At 36.4% G+C, this 22,332-nt stretch overlaps 1 protein-coding gene across 2 annotated transcripts in view; it reads right to left on the bottom strand.

Annotated features, from left to right (window-relative positions):
• ORC5 (origin recognition complex subunit 5) overlaps positions 1-22,332 on the bottom strand; it is a 74,522-nt gene that overhangs the window by 40,997 nt on the left and 11,193 nt on the right. For both annotated transcript variants that reach the window (XR_001917979.1, XM_005679112.3), the window contains exons 4-10: positions 21,908-21,982; positions 16,413-16,524; positions 9,950-10,080; positions 7,123-7,171; positions 6,944-7,034; positions 3,655-3,707; positions 1,445-1,557 (exon numbers count right to left, since the gene is read on the bottom strand). Coding sequence is in view for 1 of the 2 variants with exons in the window: in XM_005679112.3 (XP_005679169.1) it covers positions 1,445-1,557; positions 3,655-3,707; positions 6,944-7,034; positions 7,123-7,171; positions 9,950-10,080; positions 16,413-16,524; positions 21,908-21,982 (624 nt within the window). In the remaining variant the exon portion in view is untranslated. The remainder of the gene's footprint in view (positions 1-1,444; positions 1,558-3,654; positions 3,708-6,943; positions 7,035-7,122; positions 7,172-9,949; positions 10,081-16,412; positions 16,525-21,907; positions 21,983-22,332) is intronic.

Raw genomic sequence — 22,332 nt, 5'->3', positions numbered from 1 at the left:
AAATATAAGTGATACTTCCTAAAGAACTTACATTGTGTTATTACAGAACATTTATTTCTATAAAAATAAGACTTACAAAGATTAATGAGTTTTCATTCATTTTGTAAGGCACGTTGTCAGTTCTCATAAAATTGAGAGCATTTAGTTAAGTACTTGGATTTAAGAATGGAGGAAAAAAATAGATGGCAGTCCTTGCCCTCTTTAAATGAAAGACTAGTGTTAGAGACAGGCAAAAAGGAAATAGATAAAAATGTATTACAATACATGTAGTAAGACAAATTGCGTAGTTTTCAAAAAGAAAACAATTCTAAAGTGAGATTTCTTTCCAATTAATATACATGCAAAGGCTCCTGAGTGTTCCAGATAACAGTGTATGGAGCATATGATACTATAATAGGAGCTTTAGAATAATAAAGGAGTTACCACCCTTTAAATTATTCCCATCCCTCTTATTTTTAACAAAACCTATTTATTCTTTTTAAATGTACAATTACTACTGAACTGCTCTGTGAAATTACCTAGCTCACCTACTTAGGTTGTTATCTTAAAGTGAGAAAGAATAAATGATTCAAGGGGGGGGGAAATGAATAGGTGAAATTCAAGCATTCAGAGATTGGAGAGGAAAGAATTCTAGATGGAGAAACCAATGTAAAAAAAGGTTGGAGAGTTAGACGGAAAAGCAGCCAAGATTTGGAAAAGAGAAAAGTTCAGTTTGACTGAATTTTAATTAGCTTGTAACTGTACATGCCTAGGATGTGTAGCAAAATGTATCTGGTTGCAAGGATATTTTTCACCCATTTGATATAATGAATTGGTAAAAGAGAGCAAATGATTATATGGGGAAGAGCAGCTGAGTTCATTATGGAAATAGAGTTGCTGTTTCCTTAGGTGGAAGGTGATTGAGGAAATGGCTCATGCATTCCAAAGAAACTCTGTTTAGAAGTTTGTTAAGTGTGAGGAATGCTCTGTTGATGGATAAAGTTCTGAAGGCCTGCAGATTTCATTATCAAAATTCATTTCAGGAAACACATGTTTGTTTTTTGCTGTCATTTTCAGACTAATTTGTCTTTCAAAATTCAGCAACCAACACCACCTCCTCCATGAAGCCTTCTTTCCTCAACACTTCCTGCAAGTTGTTTATCGTATCAATTTTACTAGACGCTAATAGATCTTTTTTAGCTTGTTTGCTCCATCACGTCTCCACCCCAAAAGTGGCACTCATTCATTCTTAATATCCTAAAGAAAGTTCTCAATTAACATTGTTGATTGGCAAAGGTGAAGTGAGAAACAAAGGATAAATGATTAAAAGAAAACAAAATCTTTAAAGAATGAACCCTAAGTATACCAATCTCTTATTCTAATCTCTATCCCTTATAAATTTATAGTTGAGGAATTTCAAAGTATTCCCTATTTCTTCAAAATTGAAGTGAAAAGAAATGATTACCTTAAGGAAAAACCTCTTGTCAGTTCTTGCTGGATTATAAGAAGCGAGGTATGCAGCAATTAGGATAAATTTCGAGTAGTACGGAAGTTCCACATGAGTATATGCCGAGAGACCTATACAACAAAATACTTTCATGAAGTATTTCACAGGCTACCATCAGATTTTAAGTATCATATCTTTTCTCACTTATGTATTGACTTCCATATGGTGTCCTGTAGTCAAAAGATTTTTAAGTGCCCTGACCTTAAAACACCATGATAATGATGGTGGTAGGGGCAAATATTATTATAAATGAGTCTGTTATTTGTTATAATGATATGCTCTGCTTAGTCTGTTACATGAAATCTAAATCCTACCCATCCTGCCCTTCAAAGCTACACTCCACTAAACGTTCCATGATGCTCCCCTACCACACCAAAACAGAAAATTTATCTCTACTGTGAATTCTCACTTTGTATATATTTATGGTCCATGTAACTTTATATAAAGAATTAATTAAACATAAGTTATATTTTCTACTAAGCTTCAGTGTTTACTGAGGGAGATAAGTTTAATGTTTTTTGTATCCTTACAGTACCTTATACAAAAGACTGAATGGATAAATAAAACAGTAGTCAGTCAGCAGCAATTATTTTTAGGGGAAGGGAAAATGGAATCTGATATTTACTGAATATCTAGCATGTGGAAGACACCGTGCTAGGTGCTTTACTTAAGCATCTTTGAATCTTTGCAGTAATTTAATGGTAGGTATTTTTTTTCCATTTTAGATGAAGACACTGAGTTGGTCTCAAGGTCACACAGGCAGTAGAGCAGGTAAATTATTGCAGATTTTTAACTCCTGTATTCTATTTCTTTCATTAGAGCACACAACCGCAAATCATTTGTAGAGTATCTCAAGCATTTAAAAGCCAAAACAGAATCTCAATATCACTTCATTCCATACCACTTTCCCTACCACTGGCTACTGACTCAAAACATTTTAGAAAGTTTGTTGTTGTTTTTAAATGAAAGTAAAGTTGACCCTTAAATAATGGAAGCTATCTGTGACACCCCACTCTTATACAGAAGAAAATCTGCATATAACTTTGACTCCCCCAAAACTTAACTACTAATTGGAAAAGACTCTGATGCTGGGACAGATTGGGGGCAGAAGGAGAATGGGACGACCGAGGATGAGATGGCTTGATGGCATCACGGACTCGATGGACGTGAGTCTGAGTGAACTCAGGGAGTTGGTGATGGACAGGGAGGCCTGGCGTGCTGTGATTCATGGGGTCGCAAAGAGTCGGACACGACTGAGAGACTGAACTGAAGTGAACTGAACTGAATAGCCTATTGCTGACTGGAAGCCTTAATGATAACATCAACAGTCAGTTAACATATATTTTGTATATGTATACCTATATGTATTTTTTATGCATTCATGACATGCTTAAATTTTCCTTAATTTCTTTTTGATATCTGTAGGCTATGCAGTTCATTCATGAGTTTTTCCGAATTGTTGAATATCTCCAAAAAAATTTACAATATATTTACTGAAAAAAATTTGTGTTGTAAGTAGACCTTTGCAGTTCAGATATATGTTGTTCAAGGGTCAGCTATAATTCTGCTGGGATAAACCCAAGGTAATAGTTTCTTTAAAGGAAACAAAAGCACAAAGCTTTCAAAATATAACCAAATGTAATGTAATCTTCAAACTAAATTAACATAAAATTGAATTTTATTCCATAAAACTCATGGAATATATATACATTAGGATAAAATTAGGTATACAATCGATTGGTTTAATACAAGCATTTAAAGAAATATAAACTGCTTGGTTTTCACATGATATAATCCAACATGTAAAAAATAGAAAACTGGTATTCAAACTTCATTTCCTCCCATTACACTGCAGTACTGCTTAAAAGAAAATAGTAATCAGAATATCATGGTAGCTTAAATCATTATTTAAAATATCACGGTAGCCTGTGGGAATTCCCTGGTGGTCCAGTAGTTAGGACTAAGTGCTTTCACGCCAGAGACCATGTTTGGTCCCTGGTTGGGGAACTAAGATACTGTGATACAGCAAAAAATAAATAACGGTAGCTTGTAAATTATCTTTTATAACATTACTGACTAATGCTCTTTAGTGTGAACTTTGGTATCTTGATTATGAGTAATCACTGAAGAAGTGTCTCTGGTAACTGTCTCAACACTTCCTTTGATACCTTTCAGTTGTCCTGGATCTGTGTCATCTTTCTGTAGCTTTTCCCATTGCGAACTGGAAAAAAAAAAAATCGAAGGGTAATAATGGATTGAAAAAATATAAAATCAATATACTAAAGCCCTAGAAAAACAAAATTTTGTTTTGATTTGACAAAATACATTAATTACCTTATAAAAAAGACAAATAATGCACACATGTTGGTAGTGCTACAAAATCACCCAGTGTATATTAGAACAATATAAAATTATATATCAATGCCCAGATGTTAATTTTTTTCAAAAATCTCTTTTCTTCTGATCACAATTATAAAGTTAACAAAAAGCACCAACTGATACTGTTGATTTAGCAAAAATTGTTATTATACATGTGTGAATGACAGTTACAGGTAGCAAGGAAAATAGTTGAGCCATTTACAGGGACAGTTTCAAATGGACCAGGAGATATCACCTGGTTTAGAATGTCATTTCTCTATTACACTGCTGGAGAGTCTCACTGGCTCTTTAAGCCACAATATGATAAAAAGGAACTACAAGCATTATATGTGTTATTACTATCAAGGTAAAGAGCTGGAACAAAAATGCCAACTGTGCTAAATACCAATTTTGTTTTCAAAAAGAGACAGAAAATAATCACATAAGAGATTCTGCAAACTAATCAAGGATAATAAAACATATGTTTCCTATCAATAAATGGGTACACCCCCAAAAGAACAATATTTTCAGAGTGCCTTAGTAAAGTAGGAGATCAAATTAGCAACACTGATTTCTGTGATCTATATCTAAACATACTACAGATTATGTATTAATGCATATATGGTGATATATGTGTATACAGACATACTTGTGAAAGATGATGATAACAAATTAGAAATTACCTATGTGGTTAAGCAAAGAAGTGAAAGGGATAATGGGGTGTGAGACTTCTGTAATTTTTTAAAATAAGTTTAAGTTCTGAACTATTCTGATGTCACCTTTTACCTGTACAGCAAACCATGAGTTTATTCTACTTTGCCTTTTCTCTTTCTCTTTTTCCATATTTTAACTTTGTAATTGTTATTCCCATCCTGTCAGAGAATGTAATTATACCAACAGTATTCTTCTACCCTTGTTCCCATCTTTTAGTTTTGACCTATGATCAAATGTAATGCCCATCAATCCTTTTGCTAAAGCTTTCCTAGGCATTTCCACTGTACTGATTTTTTAGAAAGTGCTTATGAATATAGCGTTCCCTGAGTTCTTACAAGCTTAACACTGTTTTTCTATAGCCACAATACCTGAATGACAGGTTGGCTGGATATAAACTTCCCTGGCTTACATTTCCTCTCTCAAGTTTCTTGAAAATATTGCTCACCTATCAAATTTGCTTTATTACAAATTCACCTTCCTTGGTAAGTAGCTTACCTTTTTTGCCTTAATCCCCCCAACTCCACTTCATTCTTTACGACCAAGCAGACAGGAGATACCATGTCCTTCCAAATCATCCTCAAAAACAGCGCTTTCCCAAACCTGCTTTGTTAATTCTTGTCTACATACTCTTCAAACATTTCCTTTTGATTCTCCAGTAGCCAATGCTCAGGCCTCATGTGTTCTCAGAATTTTCTCACTTAGAGTTGGACTCTCTCTCCAGAGGTGATTCATTTGTATTTCAGGACTACATGTCAACCCCATGCCCTGTCCCCATCATCCTCTCCTCTTTCCCTATAGTCACTGCTTAACTTTTAACTTCAGCCCCAGAGTTGGCTCTGCTGGCTTCGATTGTTTATTTCACTATTTACATATAACTTAAAACTTATAGTTAACTCTGTAGCGTGGGCATCCATGCTTAGTCAGTCAGGTCCGACTCTTTGCAACCCGATGGATTATAGCACACCAGGCTCCACCGTCGGTGGGATTATCCAGGCAAGAATTCTGGAGTGGATTGACATTTCCTCCCCCAGGGGATCTTCCCGATCCAGGGATCGAATCTGCATCTCTGGGGCTCCTGCATTGGCAGACGGATTCTTTATCACAGAGCCAGCAGAGAAGACTTCTAGTCATACTGCAGGCTAGGGTTGCTGCTGCTGCTAAGTCGATTCAGTCGTGTCTGACTCTGTGTGACCCCATAGACGGCAGCCCACCAGACTCCCCCGTCCCTGGGATTCTCCAGGCAAGAATACTGGAGTGCATTGCCTTCTCCAATGCATGAAAATGAAAAGTGAAAGTGAAGTCACTCAGTCGTGTCCGACTCTTCACGATCCCATGGACTGCAGCCTACCAGGCTCTTCTGTCCATGGGATTTTCCAGGCAAGGGTACTGGAGCGGGGTGCCATTGCCTTCTCTGGCAGGCTAGGGTTAGTGATTTTATTTGCTCTCCTTAGCGATCTTTGTGGACAGAACTGGATTCACGTAGCCAACATTATCCTACGGAAAACTAGAAGTCCTTGTATGAGAGTCACTGTAACAACCACCCAAATTTTTCTATCTTTAAAAAATCAGATCACAAGCTTTTCTATTCTGTGACTTCCAAAAACTTTCATCAAATGACTTTTTATTACTAAAAAAGTATTGAATATCTTTGCAATGTTTCTACTTATTCAGAAACTATTAATATTAAAATCTTCTAATCAGCTAATTAAATCAAACATGAAGTAGTTATAGATTAAGGTATTCATAAAAGAAAAATGATAAAATTGATTAGCAAGTGAAAAAGGACAGGAGCGTTGATGTTTTTAAATCTATGTTGCTTTGCAATGTAGACTTATAGACCTAACACCCATAAGGCACTTCCTTATTTGTATCACAAATCACTTTCACATGTATTACTGAAATCTTCTAACGATTGTTAGAAGAGGGATCTGAGGTCTAGAGGTTTAAGGTGAATTGCTAATACCTCAAAACGCAGAAAATAGCTAAGCTGAAATCAAAACCATTGTTCTTCTCACTATACTGTGTGCAATCATGCCTCCTGAGTAGTTTTATTACTATGAACAGACAAACATAGATTTATGACTTGATTTATACACTTCAATGTTCAATTTTTCATTATACCATTCAAATATCTAACGTAACTATAAAACACAAAGCTGAAACGGATTTTCCTGTAGCTTTCTAGATTAAAAAAAATTAACAATTATTAGAAATATGCCTTGTGTAACATACTGGCTAAAAATTCTTTCCCCAAATAGTAAGGAATGATTCAAAATTCACAAGAACTTTTTCTCAATGTGAAGAAGGTAAGAAAACATGTGGACACGTTAGTGAATATTCTAAACAAAGATATAAAAACAATATATATAATAAATAAAAAATTACCTTGATATTTCTCTGAGATAAACAGTCTGCATGGCTTTCTTCAAATGAGGTTCAATATTTCTCCAGAGCTTGCGAGTATCACGTTCATTTGCTACCCCAAAGAGGAGAAAATTTCAATAATTTAGATCTTACAGAAATTTTTTTCAAATGAAAAATTACTACAGTAAAATTATAGTTACCTTCTCCTTTAACCACAGGTTCACAATATTTAGGAAAATTAAGTACTGCCTATAAACAAAGGGGAAAAAAAGAGAAAAAATTTGTCTATCACAATTAGAAACTATTTTTCAAGTAAAATTTTTGTTAGGATTCAGGAAAATTTAATTCAATATAATTGCCCAAATAAAATGTTATCAGAGTTTATTACTACAACAATAAAAACAATAATTATCAATAACAACAGTTAATACAACATGTAAAATATTCCTTAACTGGCTAAATCCCACCTAATATTTTGCCCTTAGATATAAAGTAACATAACAATCCCCAAAGTAGATTTAAAAGTACATACATAAATAAGATGCCTAAAAAGAATATTTTGCAGATGATTTATTAAATTCTCAAGAAATGTGCCACTTACAAACTTTGAAACAAATAAAAGTATCCATTCAAAGGAAAAAGGAAAATATGTTTATTATCCTACATTCTACATATGCAGAAAAATAAGGACACTATATTGTTTTTTCTCCACTACTTAAATATCATCTTATATTTATTAGTACCACTAATAGTAATAAAGACTTAAACCACACTTCAAGTTTCAAGTTTTTGAATATAAGGTAATAATAACAAGAAAAAAAGTTGTAATCTCATCCCTCAATAAAATCATTCCTCAGTGAAACCCAAAGGACTTTATAAAAACCATATTTAGATTTAACACTTTCTTTTCCTACAAATAGTTTCTCTAAATAATTCTTCCTTCTTGTACTTTATAATAATCTACTTTGAAATGACCGCCAGCACAGATACCCACAGGATTCAAGGACATCAGAGTTAAGGAATGGTAACTACAAGTTATTTCCCTGGAAGAACAGAGGATAAGTACTCGCTCTCCACTCCACCTCACGCAGGAACTGCACACTGACCCTCTATCCTCTCTGTAAGCCCCCTTGCTGTAATTTCCCTCTGTCTCCAGGAATCTCAGACATTCAACTTCTGGAGAGGTGTTAGTGATGAGCCTGAGCTAGAACAGTTTGTCTCTGGTTTGTTCCCTACTTAGAAGACACTTGCAGTTCAGTTCGGTTCAGTCACTCAGTCGTGTCTGACTATTTGTGACCCCATGAATTGCAGCACGCCAGGCCTCTCTGTCCATCACCAACTCCTGGAGTTCACTCAGACTCACGTCCATCGAGTCAGTGATGCCATCCAGCCATCTCATCCTCTGTCGTCCCCTTCTCCTCCCGCCCCCAATCCCTCCCAGCATCAAAGTCTTTTCCAATGAGTCAACTCTTCGCATGAGGTGGCCAAAGTACTGGAGTTTCAGCTTTAGCATCATTCCCTCCAAAGAAATCCCAGGACTGATCTCCTTTAGAATGGACTGGCTGGATCTCCTTGCAGTCCAAGGGACTCTCAAGAGTCTTCAACACCACAGTTTGAAAGCATCAATTCTTCGGCGCTCAGCTTTCTTCACAGTCCAACTCTCACATCCATACCTGACCACTGGAAAAACCATAGCCTTGACTAGACCTTTGTTGGCAAAGTAAGGTCTCTGCTTTTCAACATGCTACCTAGGTTGGTCATAACTTTCCTTCCAAGGAGTAAGCATCTTTTAATTTCATGGCTGCAGTCACCATCTGCAGTGATTTTGGAGCCCCAAAAAATAAAGTCTGAGACAGTTTCCACTGATTCCGCATCTACTTGAAATCTACATCTAAATCAGAAAGAGGCCTACAATTTAAAAGTTCCAAAAATATACTTAAGGTGAACATAATTTCTCCTATATTCTATCTCAAACACATACTGAATCCCTCTAAGTAATATTTTTCAGAGCAAAGAAAAGAACAAAGCAAAGAAAATATATCAAGAGAATCTGTTCCTTTGAATCCATTTTCTAACCTTAGACATTTTACCATCTTGTTACATGGAAATAAGATCTTAAGTATTAATGAAAGATTTTAAGAAACCAGATATTCTTGCCTTCTCCCTTATGGATCCATACAACTAAAGAACAAGATTCATGTCAATGTATGGCAAAACCAATACAGTATTGTAAAGTAAAACAAAGTAAAAATAAAAATTACAAAAAAAAATTAAGTTAAATATGAAAATTAATTACATTTTCCAAACTGCCTATGAAGTATAAACAGCTATTCTAATGTTTTAAAAAAACTTTTTTAAGTAACCATTTATATAAATTCAAAGTAATCTTTTATACAAAGATTACTAACTCAAGGTTAGTGGCTAAGGAAAGACCTATGTAAAGCTTCTGACCAAATCTAGAGCATCTAGATTTCAGATCACTATCAATACATGTGCTGTCGTGTCCTACTCTTTGCAACCCCAAGGGCTGTAGCCTGCCAGGCTCCTGTGTCCATGGGGATTCTCCAGGCAAGAATTCTGGAGTGGGTTGCCACGCCCTCCTCCAGGAGATCTTCCCGACCCAGGGATCACACCCAGGTCTCCTGCACTGCAGGAGGATTCTTTACTGTCTGAGCTACCAGAGAAGCCCTGGTAACATCAATATATATTAATACAAAATCCTGAAAAACAATTGTTAAAAAAATTAGATATACAATTGCTTATTAAGTTTTCACATTCTCTCTGTTAGTCTTCATTTTAATAAAAATTATTTGTGATTAGAGAAAAGAGAAAGGAGGAAATAAAAAACACACTCCTAAGGATACATGAAAGTAAACAACTAAAGATGACTGAAAGGTTTCAGATCAGGTCAAAATTTCTACCAACCCACAGACTTCTATTTCCAGAAAAAATTTTTAGCGTCTAGCCTATCTCACACCTTTTCTACATAAAAGATGTATATTTTACTTAAGCAAAATGCGAACTCACCAGATGCCGGAGTTCTTTCAAATCTCGACAGACAGTATAGAAAACTCCAAGAAGAATGTTAATGTAGGCAGCATAGAAATCAGCTGAATACTCTGGAGGATGATCATGAGATAGGATCTTCTGCAGGTTCCCTTTTCACGGGACATAAATGAACAGAAATGACTGACCTAGAACCCTAGTCGTATCTTCTAGCATTTTATAATACAGGTTTAAACAATAAACACACAGGTTCAGCAATTATCAGCAATAAAACAGTTACAAGATTTGGATGTAAAAATAATACAAGTTTTGAAACTGAGGTAAAAGAATCATGAATCTAATGTTCTAGAAAAATTACTAAATTTTACCTGACATATATACTAAGAAATAACATCTAAAGAAAATCACAAGAACCTTATAATAGGCAAAGCAACATCAATATCAAGAGCAAAAAAATAATACGGACTTCAGTAATTTTTCCAATTACATAAGTCAGCTAGGTAAAAACAAGAGGTACTATATAATTCTAAGTGAAAGTGAACGTTGCTCAGTCACGTCCAACTCTTTGTGACCCCATGGACTATCCAGTCCATGGAATTCAGGCCAGAATACTGGAGTGGGTAGCCTTTCCCCCTTCCAGGGGATCTTACCAACCAGGGATTGAACCCAGGTGGCCCTCATTGCAGGCGGATTCTTTACCAGCTGAACCACAAGGGAAGCCCAAGAATATTGGAGTGGGTAGCCCATCCCTTCTCCAGGGAATCTTCTGACCCAGGAACCAAACTGGGGTCTCCAGCATTGCAGGCAGATTCTTTACCAACTGAGCCATGAGGGAAGCCTTTAGAATCCTAAACTTATATTTTATTCTGTTAGAAATGTAATATTGTAGAAGCACAGGTAAAACTAAAAAGAAACCATCTATTATTCAAAATTTCCCAGTTTATAGCACCTGACTGAATCAGCCAGTCATTTATTCCTTATTGCAATTCCCTCTGACTTCTTGATGCGATGGTCTCTTTAGACTTCTCAGCTAAGAGTTCTTTGTCCAAGACTAGCACTGTAAACCTCGGAGAAGGCAATGGCACCCCACTCCAGTACTCTAGCCTAGAAAATCCCATGGACAGAGGAGCCTGGTAGGCTGCAGTCCATGGGGTCGTGAAGAGTCGGACACGAGTGAGCGACTTCACTTTCACTTTTTACTTTCATGCATTGGAGAAGGAAATGGCAATGCACTCCAGTGTTCTTGCCTGGAGAATCCCAGGGTCGGGGAGCCTGGTGGGCTGCCATCTATGGGGTCGCACAGAGTTGGACAGGACTGAAACGACTTAGCAGCAGCAGCAGTACTGTAAACCAGGTTCCACAGGGTTCAAGACTATCACAATACTTTTAAGTGAAAATTTTTATGGAAAGCTCTGATCAAGTCAATTTCCTTTTTCTTAAGAATCCTTCTGAGTATTTTTACTATGAATACTTTGCCATTTACCATCAGACCTTGATTTTAACTGTTCTCTTTTTCCTTACAGTCAGTCAGGTACATAACAATACATATAGTCTATCAATGGATACTAATAGACAGAAATTCAGAAATGGTTGTATTTAACAGGATCTGCTAAACAGGGCAGTTGGCCAAACAAAACACCAAAAACCAAATAAACAAAGTCCCCCCTTCCCAAAAGATCATTTTAAAGCCTATTCTCATGCCTAGAATGTTATCCTGAAGGAATTCTAAATAGAGATTGTTACTAGATATGCAATTTTATATCAGAACCACTGAAAAAAAAATATACAAAGTCCAAAATTTGACTTTGAAGCCTATGTATTTTTACACCTAATAGCAATTTTAAATTTAATGTTACCAAGTATTTAAAACATAAATATTTGATACACTAAAAACCTGAAAAAAGTACCTTAAAACTTGGAGATAAAGGTATTTATATATAAAAGCTGGAGATAACTGGATGGATGGAAGAAAGAGGGACTTCTGATTCCAGTCACGAGGGAGTATTTCCAGTTCAGAAATACTCTTCTATAAATAAACAACTAAAAACCAGACAAAATATAGAAAACAACTATTTTCAGACATCAAGCAGCCAAGAACTCTAATACGAGAAAAGGGAAATGAGGTGAGTCTTACCATCAGCCAGGCTTTCTAATGAGAGGAAACTTTACAATAGTGGTACAGTAGAGTTGCAAAAGGAGCCCATTAATCTTAGCTGAGTTGAGACAGAGGTGAGAGTAGAGAAAGCTAAGGGTACTAGAATATACAGGGTAAAGTTCATCAGAGAAGGACACTATGCAGAGAAAGAGCCCCAGAAATCTGCATTAAGTGTTGCCTTTGATTCTTAGCTGAATGCCAACATTTACACGCATGCTGCTGCCGCTGCTGCTAAGTCAATTCAGTCGTGTCCGACTCTGTGTGACCCCACAGACGGCAGCCCACCAGGCTCCCCCATCCCTGGGATTCTCCAGGCAAGAACACTGGAGTAGGTTGCCATTTCCTTCTCCAATACGTGAAAGTGAAAAGTGAAAGTGAAGTCACTCAGTCGTGTCTGACTCTTAGCGACCCCATGGACTGCAGCCTACCAGGCTCCTCCGTCCATGGGATTTTCCAGGCTAGAGTACTGGAGTGGGTTGCCATTGCCTTCTCCTATTTGCATGCATAGATAGAGTAAAAGCTCAGAAAAACAAGCAAGAAAAACTTCTGGGGGAAAAAACAATTATTGGAGAGCTGTAGGTCAAACAATCTCCAGAGTTCAGACAGGGATATAATCTGTTCATTTTTCCCACCAGTAAGAATAGAGAAACTATACTAAATACACTGAGCATTCAGCAGAGAACCCAAAAGGACTTAAAAGTATCTTAGAAGTGGAACTAAAATTTGCCCTGAACCCTCTCTCCAAAAGAGCTTAAAAATAACTTCAAGAGGGTCAAACGTATCTTCAAGTGATTTAAATGCTTAACAGAAAAAAGTGCAACATGCAACAAAAAATTTAATATCTATCATTCAATCAAAAATTACTAAGCACACAACAAAGTAAAATGGATTTCCATAAAAGAGAAAAATCAGTCAATAGAAACACGACCACAATGAAAGAGGTAATTGAATTAGTACACAAGGACATTAAAACAACTATTAGAAACATACTTATATGCTCAAGGAGATAAAGGAAAACAAAAGCATAATGAGATCTGTAAAGAAAAATCCCACTGGATTCAGCAGTCCCTCAGTCGTGTCCAACTCTCTGTGATCCCACGGACTGCGGCACTCCAGGCCTCCCTGTCCGTCACCAACTCCCAGAGTTTACACAAACTCATGTCCATGTCAGTGGCGTCAGTGATGCCATCCAACCATCTCATCATCCGCCGTCCCCTTCTCCCGTCTTCAATCTTCTCCAGCATCAGGGTCTTTTCCAGTGAGTCAGTTTTTCACATCAGGTGGCCAAAGTATTGGAGTTTCAGCTTCAGTATCAGTCCTTCCAATGAACATTCAGAACTGATCTCCTTTAGGATGGACTGGTTGGATCTCCTTGAAGTCCAAAGGACTCTCTACTCTTCTGCAACACCACAGTTCAAAAGCATCCATTCTTTGGCCCTCAGCTTTCTTCATAGTCCAAGTCTCACATCCATACGTGACTACCGAAGAAACCATAGCGTTGACTAGACAGACTTTTGTTGGCAAAATAATGTCTCTGCTTTTTAATATACTGTCTAGGTTGATCATAGCTTTTCTTCCAAGGAGCAAACATCTTTTAATTTCATGGCTACAGTTACCATCTGCAGTGATTCTGGAGCTCCCCAAAATAAAATCTCTCACTGTTTCCATTGTTTCCCCACCTATTTGCCATGAAGTGATGGGACCAGATGCCAGGATCTTAGTTTTTTGAATATCGAGTTTTAAGCCAACTTTTTCACTCTCCTCTTTCACTTTCATCAAGAGGCTCTTTAGTTCTTCTTCACTTTCTGACATAAGGGTGGTGTCATCTACATATCTGAGGTTATTGATTTCTTCTGGCAATCTTGATTCCAGCTTATGCTTTATCCAGCCCAGCATTTCACATGATGTACTCTGCATATAAATTAAATAAGCAGGGTGACAATATACAGCGTTGATGTACTCCTTTCCTAAATTTGAAACAGTCTGTTATTCTATGCCCAGTTCTAACTGTTGCTTCTTGACCTGCATACAGATTTCTCAAGAGGCAGGTCAAGTGGTCCGGAATTCCCATCTCTTGAAGAATTTTCCACAGTTTGTCCTGATCCACACAGTCAAAGGCTTTGATGTAGTCAATAAAGCAGAAGTAGATGTTTTTGGAACTCTTGCTTTTTCTATGATCCAATGGATGTTGGCAATTTGACCTCTGGTTCCTCTGCCTTTTCTAATTTTCTAATTTGATCTCTGGTTCCTCTGCCTTTTCTCTTTCTCTTTATCCACTGGATTGGATAATTGCAGACGAAGACACTTATAGAGAAAAAGGTCAGTGAACTTGAAGACACAGAAACAAAAGCTAAAGCAAATAGAACACTGGGTAAAAAAGATCCAAAGTTTAAATGAATAAATAAGAGATTCAGCAGGACAATATCAAGAGATCTAACAGTCATATAATGCAGCCCCGGAAAAAGGTGGTGGGAGCAGAGGGGACAGATGAAATATTTTTAGAAATAATGGCTGAAAAATTTCCAAAGTTGAAACTATACATTTATTATCCAAAAGGCTGAACAAATCTCCAGGAGGGTACATGATGACAGATATTTTCCACCTTGCCTTTTCAGTTCTGTAAAGCCCAAACAGTAATATATGTAAAGTGTAAGATAAAAATTGCACAAAGGTTGCGAGGTGGGAAATTATAAGTCACTGAGATTTTCAGATTGTTTACTAGAGCTTAGTATAATTTATTCCAAATGATTGGAATTTAGTTATTCCAATAACTAAACCCAAAACCTGACTAACTGTACTATAATCCAACTGAAGGAAAAAAAAAAGAATTACCAAAAGATGAGCAGTCTGCCTGTGGGAGAGACCAGAAAACAAGAAATCCATATTAGGCCCCGATACTGCTAGGAGAAAGGGGGTCCTGAACGTTGGATAACATAGTCCTACAGATGACATATGTCTCAAGTTATGATTGGATTACTCAGGCACTAAGATTATCCTTTTGCCCAGGTTCCATGCTTACTTATTCTGGCTATAATTTGGCTTATCAATTAGTACTTTTTTTTTTTTTTAACATTTTCTTGTGTGATGGTACTTTTGAATTTTTAAAAAAAACTGGTATGTTAAAGGCTCTAAAATTTCATAACTAGATGAACTTGGTTTCCATATCATACTTTTCAAAAATCTACACTTTCCTATACTTTTAAAAATTAACAAGATCACTTTAATTATGTCCTCAAATTGTTTCCATCTCTGCTGCTTTACATCCTAATTTTTTAAAAAAAATCACAATTCATGATAACATACTTTAATTTCAACTTCACTAGAAAACTAGCATTTCAAAATACTTTTTCAGTACTTAAAGTTAAAATAGTTCACGAAAAACTTTAACATCTAACAGTCATGACATTAAATACAAAAAAAACTTTTAAATGAAATCCTTTCTTCCTACCCTTTTCTCCTTGTGATTTTCATAGCCCTGTTAAAAATAAGGGCTCCCTTCATCTATTTTGGGCTTCTTTTTTCTATCTCAGTTAATTAGCAAAGGCAGGAGGTGTTACTTGACTGCTGTGTTCTTGTGAAAACAGGCAAAACTGTGTTGATCTTAATAATCAATGTTTATAGCTGTTAGTTCAAAGGGACAGTGTTTTGAAGCCAAGGTCAAGGAATGGTATCTTTTTCACAGCCTCTAACCACCTTATGCTTAAGTCATAACCTTTGAATCAGAAGTATCATATTTGTACAGTAACAGCACAGTATTAATCTACAAAACTACTCAGAAACACAAAAAGCTATTGTGCTTTTCCAAAGATAAAAATCATTAAGATCTATGAAATTTAAGATTAAGCCCACACACACAAAAATAAGGACTAGCAGTTGCTACTGTAAGAGTTACAGTAATGAAAAATGAGATTTACAAAATTAAAAGATACATTCTGGGTAGTACTCAACTCAGGCACGTGGTATATGAACATTTCAGTACAATTTTAATGTGCTTTGCTAATTTAGTCTGATTTTCACTTGTAAGGATATTATAATCACAACATATATATCTTACTGTCCTGACTAAAAAAGTGTGAAAATACACCATTAGCATAAATACATGAAAAATGCTCATTCAAAAAAAGTAATTATAAGAGAACCACCTCTCATAGTTCCAAAATAAAATCTCTATTAAGTGCAGAAATATAAACATTTATTTGACATTGGCAGCAAACCCTAATAGATTAAGACATCAAGGTATTCTCATTTGAACATGCTAGCTTAATCTTTAAAACAAGAAAAAAATATTTTACTGAATATCATTAGTCAAAACAATGTATTCAATTTTACCTATGCTATAATCAGGGAAATATAAGACAAATGGCTCAAAGCATCCGGTATTTGGACGAAACTTTTCCCAAACAATTTCACTGAGAAAGATAACAGTCACATTTCTGTCAGTCTGTAAAAGAGAGATAAATAAAAGTAAACCTGCATTAAAAATTCTTAATCAGAACAATAATTCCATTTGAGTTTTTCTTTCAAAATAAATCCAGCCAAGTTCTAATATATAGCAAATTATCTGCATATTAATAAGCCATATTTAGAAAACCTAATCAAGGAGCTCATCTTTATATGCAAATTTTCCTACATAATTACTTAAAATTTCCATAAAACTTTCAGGTTAATTGACAATTCAATTACATGTAACACTAGCACAGTCACACAAGGACTTATTTTATAGAAATTAAGAAACACATCTGCTTGAATGATTAAAATAAGACCTTTTTATGGGTGTTTTCAAACCATATACTTAAATAACAAACCAAAAAAGGCAAAACTGAAATGCCTATAGCACCCACAGAAAAGAATATATTTGTTGAAGAAGACGATGAGCATACATTAAAAACACAAACAAGAATGAGTATCCAAAATACCAATGTTAAGTAAACAGACATCTTTTGAAACTATAATATTCTAGAAACAACATTAAGAGAACAAGCTCAGTGTGTATGTTATCCTTCTACAGAGTGGCCATGAATGCTAATTCTAATGCCTGAATTTATCTGTAGACACCTCTGCATTCCCAACACAAATTTTAATTCTTCTCATGTTCTTTTGGATGTCTCCTCCTAAGTTGAGTAACAGATATGATATCTGTTTTGTTCTGTAACTATTCTTAGGACCAAATCTCTTACACTATTCTTTGATGGTGATTTACTTTTATAATTTCTAACTTATGTGTAATCTTTTATTCAAATTTTCATTATTCATAGAAATATACTTCTGACTAACAAAGGTAGTTAAGTTCAATAAATTAATGACTCCATAGAAAATGTAGCATCTTCATGAAAGAGAAGATTTTTACTTTCAAATGCTGTTTATCTTATTAATTTTTAATAATTCCTGATTTCTATAGAGATAAAAGGGCATGCTCTAAACACAATCTTCATCACAAAGCACTGAGCTGCTTTTGCTCTAACATATGATTATTCAAAAGCATTTTATAAAGTCAGCTAAAAAAATACTGATAGGTTAAAACATAGAGGCTATTTATCAGTCTAAAAGGACTTTAAGTTGGTTTTCATCTGTTCATCTGAAAGCACTTTCAACTACAGTGATATCTATCATAATTTAAACTTCATTTTACTCTGATATGTATTTAATACAAAAAGTGGGAAATGCTTTGGCTATATTTCTTTTCAATGACATACACATTTAAAAATCAAGCATGTTTTCAGAAACATCAAAACAACAATTTTCTTCTCTGGTGGAGCTGAGCTTACTATGAATCATTTCATTTTCTTCAAATAGCTTCTATAACTAAAAGTAAAAAAAGTGAATGGCCTAACTACTGTGGCGGGATGCATGATCACCATTACTAGGCACAGAGGAAAATAAGGGAGTAAGTTTTACTGAAAGGCAAGAGGACAGCAAGAATGCACTCTGGCTACCAGAGAAGGAGTCCTTGAACAAAGCAATGGGAAACGGTGGATGAATACAGGCAAAAACAAAAATAAATCCCACAAACTGAACACAACACAACACAACAAAAAGAGAAGAGGAGACCTCTACTCAATGAGCACAGATCCTTGGTGTCAGTAGTAAACTGCCAAGAAACAATTAAACTGGGAGAGGCTAGACTACATGAGAAGACTTCCAGATTACGTCACCAAGAGTTATGCTTACTTTTCTCCTGTCTTCTCCACATCTCCACCCCAAAACCATTAGTAAAAGTAGATTTTAGGAGTCAATCTTAAGCATACAATGATTTAAGTGGCAATCAGTTTAGAACTTTTAGTTACTCAAATTTGAGTAATGCATTTAACTTTTAAAGGTGGAAAGGCTCTAGGCACTGTCTCCCCAAATATTTACTTAATTTTTATTATCAGCTCAGTCGTGTCCGACTCTTTGTGACCCCATAGACTGCAGTATGCCAGGCCTCCCTGTCCATCACCAACTCCCAGAGTTTACTCAAAATTCATATCCATTGAGTGAGGAATGCCATCCAACCATCTCATCCTCTGTCGTACCCTTCTCCTCCCGTCTTCAATCTGTCCAGGGATCAGGGTCTTTTCCAATGAGTCAGCTCTTCACATCAGGTGGCCAAAGTATTGCAGTTTCAGCTTCAGTATCAGTCCTTCCAATGAATATTCAGGGCTGATTCCCTTTAGGATTGACTGGTTGGACCTCCTTGCTGTCTAAGGACTCTCAAGAGTCTTCTCCAACACCACAGTTCAAAAGCATCAATTCTTCAGGACTCAGCTTTCTTTACAGTCCAACTCTCACATCCATACATGACTACTGGAAAAAACACAGCTTTGACTAGAAGGACTTTTGTTGGCAAAGTAACATCTCTGTTTTTTAATATGCTGTCTAGGTTGGTCATAGCTTTTCTTCCAAGGAGCAAGCATCTTTTAATTTCATGACTGCAGTCACCACCTGCAGTGATTCTGGAGCCCCCAAAAATAAAGTGTCTCACTGTTTCCATTATTTCCCCATCTATTTGCCATGAAGTGATGGGGCTGGATGGCAGGATCTTAGTTTTGTGAATGTTGAGTTTTAAGCCAACTTTTTCACTCTCCTCTTTCATCAAGAGGCTCTTTAGTTCTTCTTCACTTTCTGCCATAAGGGTGGTGTCATCTGCGTATCTGAGGTTATTGATATTTCTCCTGGCAATTTTGATTCCAGCTTATGCTTCATTCAGCCTGGCATTTCTCATGATGTACTTTGCATATAAGTTACATAAGCAGGGTGACAATATACAGCCTTGATGTACTCCTTTCCTGATTTGGAACCAGTCTGCTGTTCCATGTCCAATTCTAACTGTTGCTTCTTGACCTGCATACTGATTTCTCAGGAGCAGCAAACTCCAGCTCACCAGCAACAAGGAGCAGAATGATATGGTGGAGGAAGATGGTGGAGTAGAAGGAGGTGCACTCATCTTCTCCCGTGAGAACGCCAAAATTACAACTCTCTGCTGAACAACCATCGACAGGAGAATGTTGGATCCCACCACAAAAAGATACCCCACATCCAAGGACAAAGGAGAAACCTCAGCAAGAAAGTCAGAGGGGCGAAGCTGCGTTTAGAATCAAACCCCATACCTGCCAGAGACACTCAGAGGGTTCAAACAAACCTTGTGTGCACTGGACCCAGAGACCCCACAGAGATTGAGCCAGAACTGTGTTTGAGTGTCTCCTGCAGAGGTACGGTCCACAGTGGCCTGCCTCAGGGGCGGGGGCTCTGGGTGCAGCAGACCTGGGTATGGCATAAGCCCTCTTGGAGGAGGTTGCCATTAACCCCACCATAAAACCATCAGAACTTAATAGGGCTGGGGAAACAGACTCTTGGAGAGCACAAACAAAACCTTGTGTGCACCAGGACCCAAGAGAAAGGAGCAGCAACCCCAAAAGAGACTGACGCAGACTTTCCCATGAGTGTCCAGGAGTCTCCAGCAGAGGCGTGGGTCGGCGGTGGCCTGCTGCAAGGTTGGGGGCACTGAGTGCAGCAGTGCACGCATGGGACCTTCTGAAGGAGGCCGCCATTATCTTCATTACCTCCACCATAGTTTGGCCTCAGGTCAAACAACAGGGAGGGAACACAGCCCTATCAACAGAAATTTGTGTTGAAGATTTACTGAGCATGGCCCTGCCCATCAGAACAAGACCTAGTTTCCCCCTCAGTCAGTCTCTCCCATCAGGAAGCCTCCATAAGCTTCTTATCCTTATCCATCAGAGAGCCAAGAGAATGAAAACCACAATCACAGAAAACTAATCAAACTGATCTCATGGACCACAGCCCTGTCTAACTCAATGAAACTATGAGCCATGCCTTGTAGAGCCACCCAAGACAGACAGGTCATGGTGGAGAGTTCGGACAAAATGTGGTCCACTGGAGAAGGGAATGGCAAACCACTTATTATTCTTGCCTTGAGAACCCCATGGACAGTATAAAAGGCAAAAAGATAAGACACTGAAAGATGAGCTCCTCAGGTTGGTAGGTGTCCAATATGCTACTGGAGATCAGTAGAGAAATAAGTTCAGAAAGAACAAAGAGACGGAGTCAAAGCAAAAACAACACCCAACTGTGGATGTGACTGGTGATGGAAGTCCGATGCTGTAAAGAACAACATTGCATAGGAACCTGGAATGTTAGGTCCATGAATCAAGGCAAGTTGGAATGGTCAAACAGGAGATGGCAAGAGTGAACATCTACACTTTAGAAATCAGTGAACTAAAATGGACTGGAATAGATGAACTTAACTCAGATGACCATTATATCTACTACTGTGGGCAAGAATCCCTGAGAAGAAACGGAGTAGCCATCACAGTCAACAAAAGAGTCTAAACTGCAGTACTTGGTTGCAATCTCAAAAACAAAAGAATAATCTCTGTTCATTTCCAAGGCAAAGCATTCAATATTACAGTAATCCAAGTCTATGCCCCAACCAGTAATTTTTATTATAATGTCCCTTAATATTATACTTAAATAAAAGAGACATAAAACTAAGTAGGTATAAAATACTTATGTTCAAGGTATTTATAAAGTTATAAAACCAATCTTTTACAAGTTAAATAGAAGACTATAAAGCCAATAAAACTTAAATTAACATTATTTGAATATGATGAACATTACTGTTTTGCTTAAACTAAATCTTTGCTCACTTCATCAATATGGTATTAACAGGAAATAGCCTTTTGAGTTCAGTATTCCTATACCAACTGGTATTGGTGAAAACTGAACTCTCTCACCGATTTCCTTTACTCAAACTACTATAAACTACTATCTGCTGTTGCCATTGTATTATTATTTGGTTTTCGCCTGACACGTATGTTGATACACAGTAAATTTATCCCTTTCTTTTCTTATGAAGCCATGACAATTAGAATTAATATTATTCAGTGCCAACACGATTTTAAGTTGAAACACAAAGCTGGTTCCAATAACTGAGAGGCCATGAGACAGAATGTCAGATGATCCAGAGCAGACCTATCACTCTATTTTATACTTCTGAAAAGAAAATTTTAAAATTCTTGCAGACAGTTCAAAGTCTAGCCCTTTCCCATCATTTATTCTAGTAAATACCTAAATTCTTTTAACAGAAAGTAGTGTTAGCCACTTCACTATCAAAAATAAAAGCTAAATAACTGAAGAATAAGTGTGATCAAAGCACAAATCGATTAAACTTTGAAAAAATCCTCAACTTCACTCATAATAGAGAAATGCATAACAAAATTATATTAAGAGATTATTTCTCAGCTATCCAATAGGCAAAAAGAAAAAACTGACAACACATATCTACTGATTAGACCATAGGGGAAAAAGATTCACACATCACTTACCAATTCTTGTAATCTAAGAAATCCAGGTAAAAGGTTTGCTTCCATATCTCTTAGATACTCGGCTTTATCCAGAACCTTGTTTAAAAAACCGCAGTGTCAAAATCAATTTGAAAAGTCCTTTCACAAAGCATTTACATAATATAATTCAAGATTTGAACCTTCCATGTTAAAAAATGTGACATGAATTAATATTTTAAACGGCATTAAAATTTATGGAAGACATTTCAAATAGGTCAATAAGTCTACTAACATGTTTTAACCCAAATTTTAGAGAATAAGTCATAATTATACTTAAAAAGGTTTTAAAGATAAACTATCAAAAAGATAGTGAATTAAGATGTTAAGGACCTTTTCTTATAGGTATACATGAAATAAAACTATGTGCATTTTTATGTCACTTAATAAAAGATAAATGTCTACCACAT

Source organism: Capra hircus, chromosome 4 (genome assembly GCF_001704415.2).
Source record: "Capra hircus breed San Clemente chromosome 4, ASM170441v1, whole genome shotgun sequence".
Lineage (NCBI taxonomy): Eukaryota > Metazoa > Chordata > Mammalia > Artiodactyla > Bovidae > Capra > Capra hircus.
Note: the sequence above shows the minus strand (reverse complement) of the source record. Positions and strands in the feature narration are given on the sequence as shown.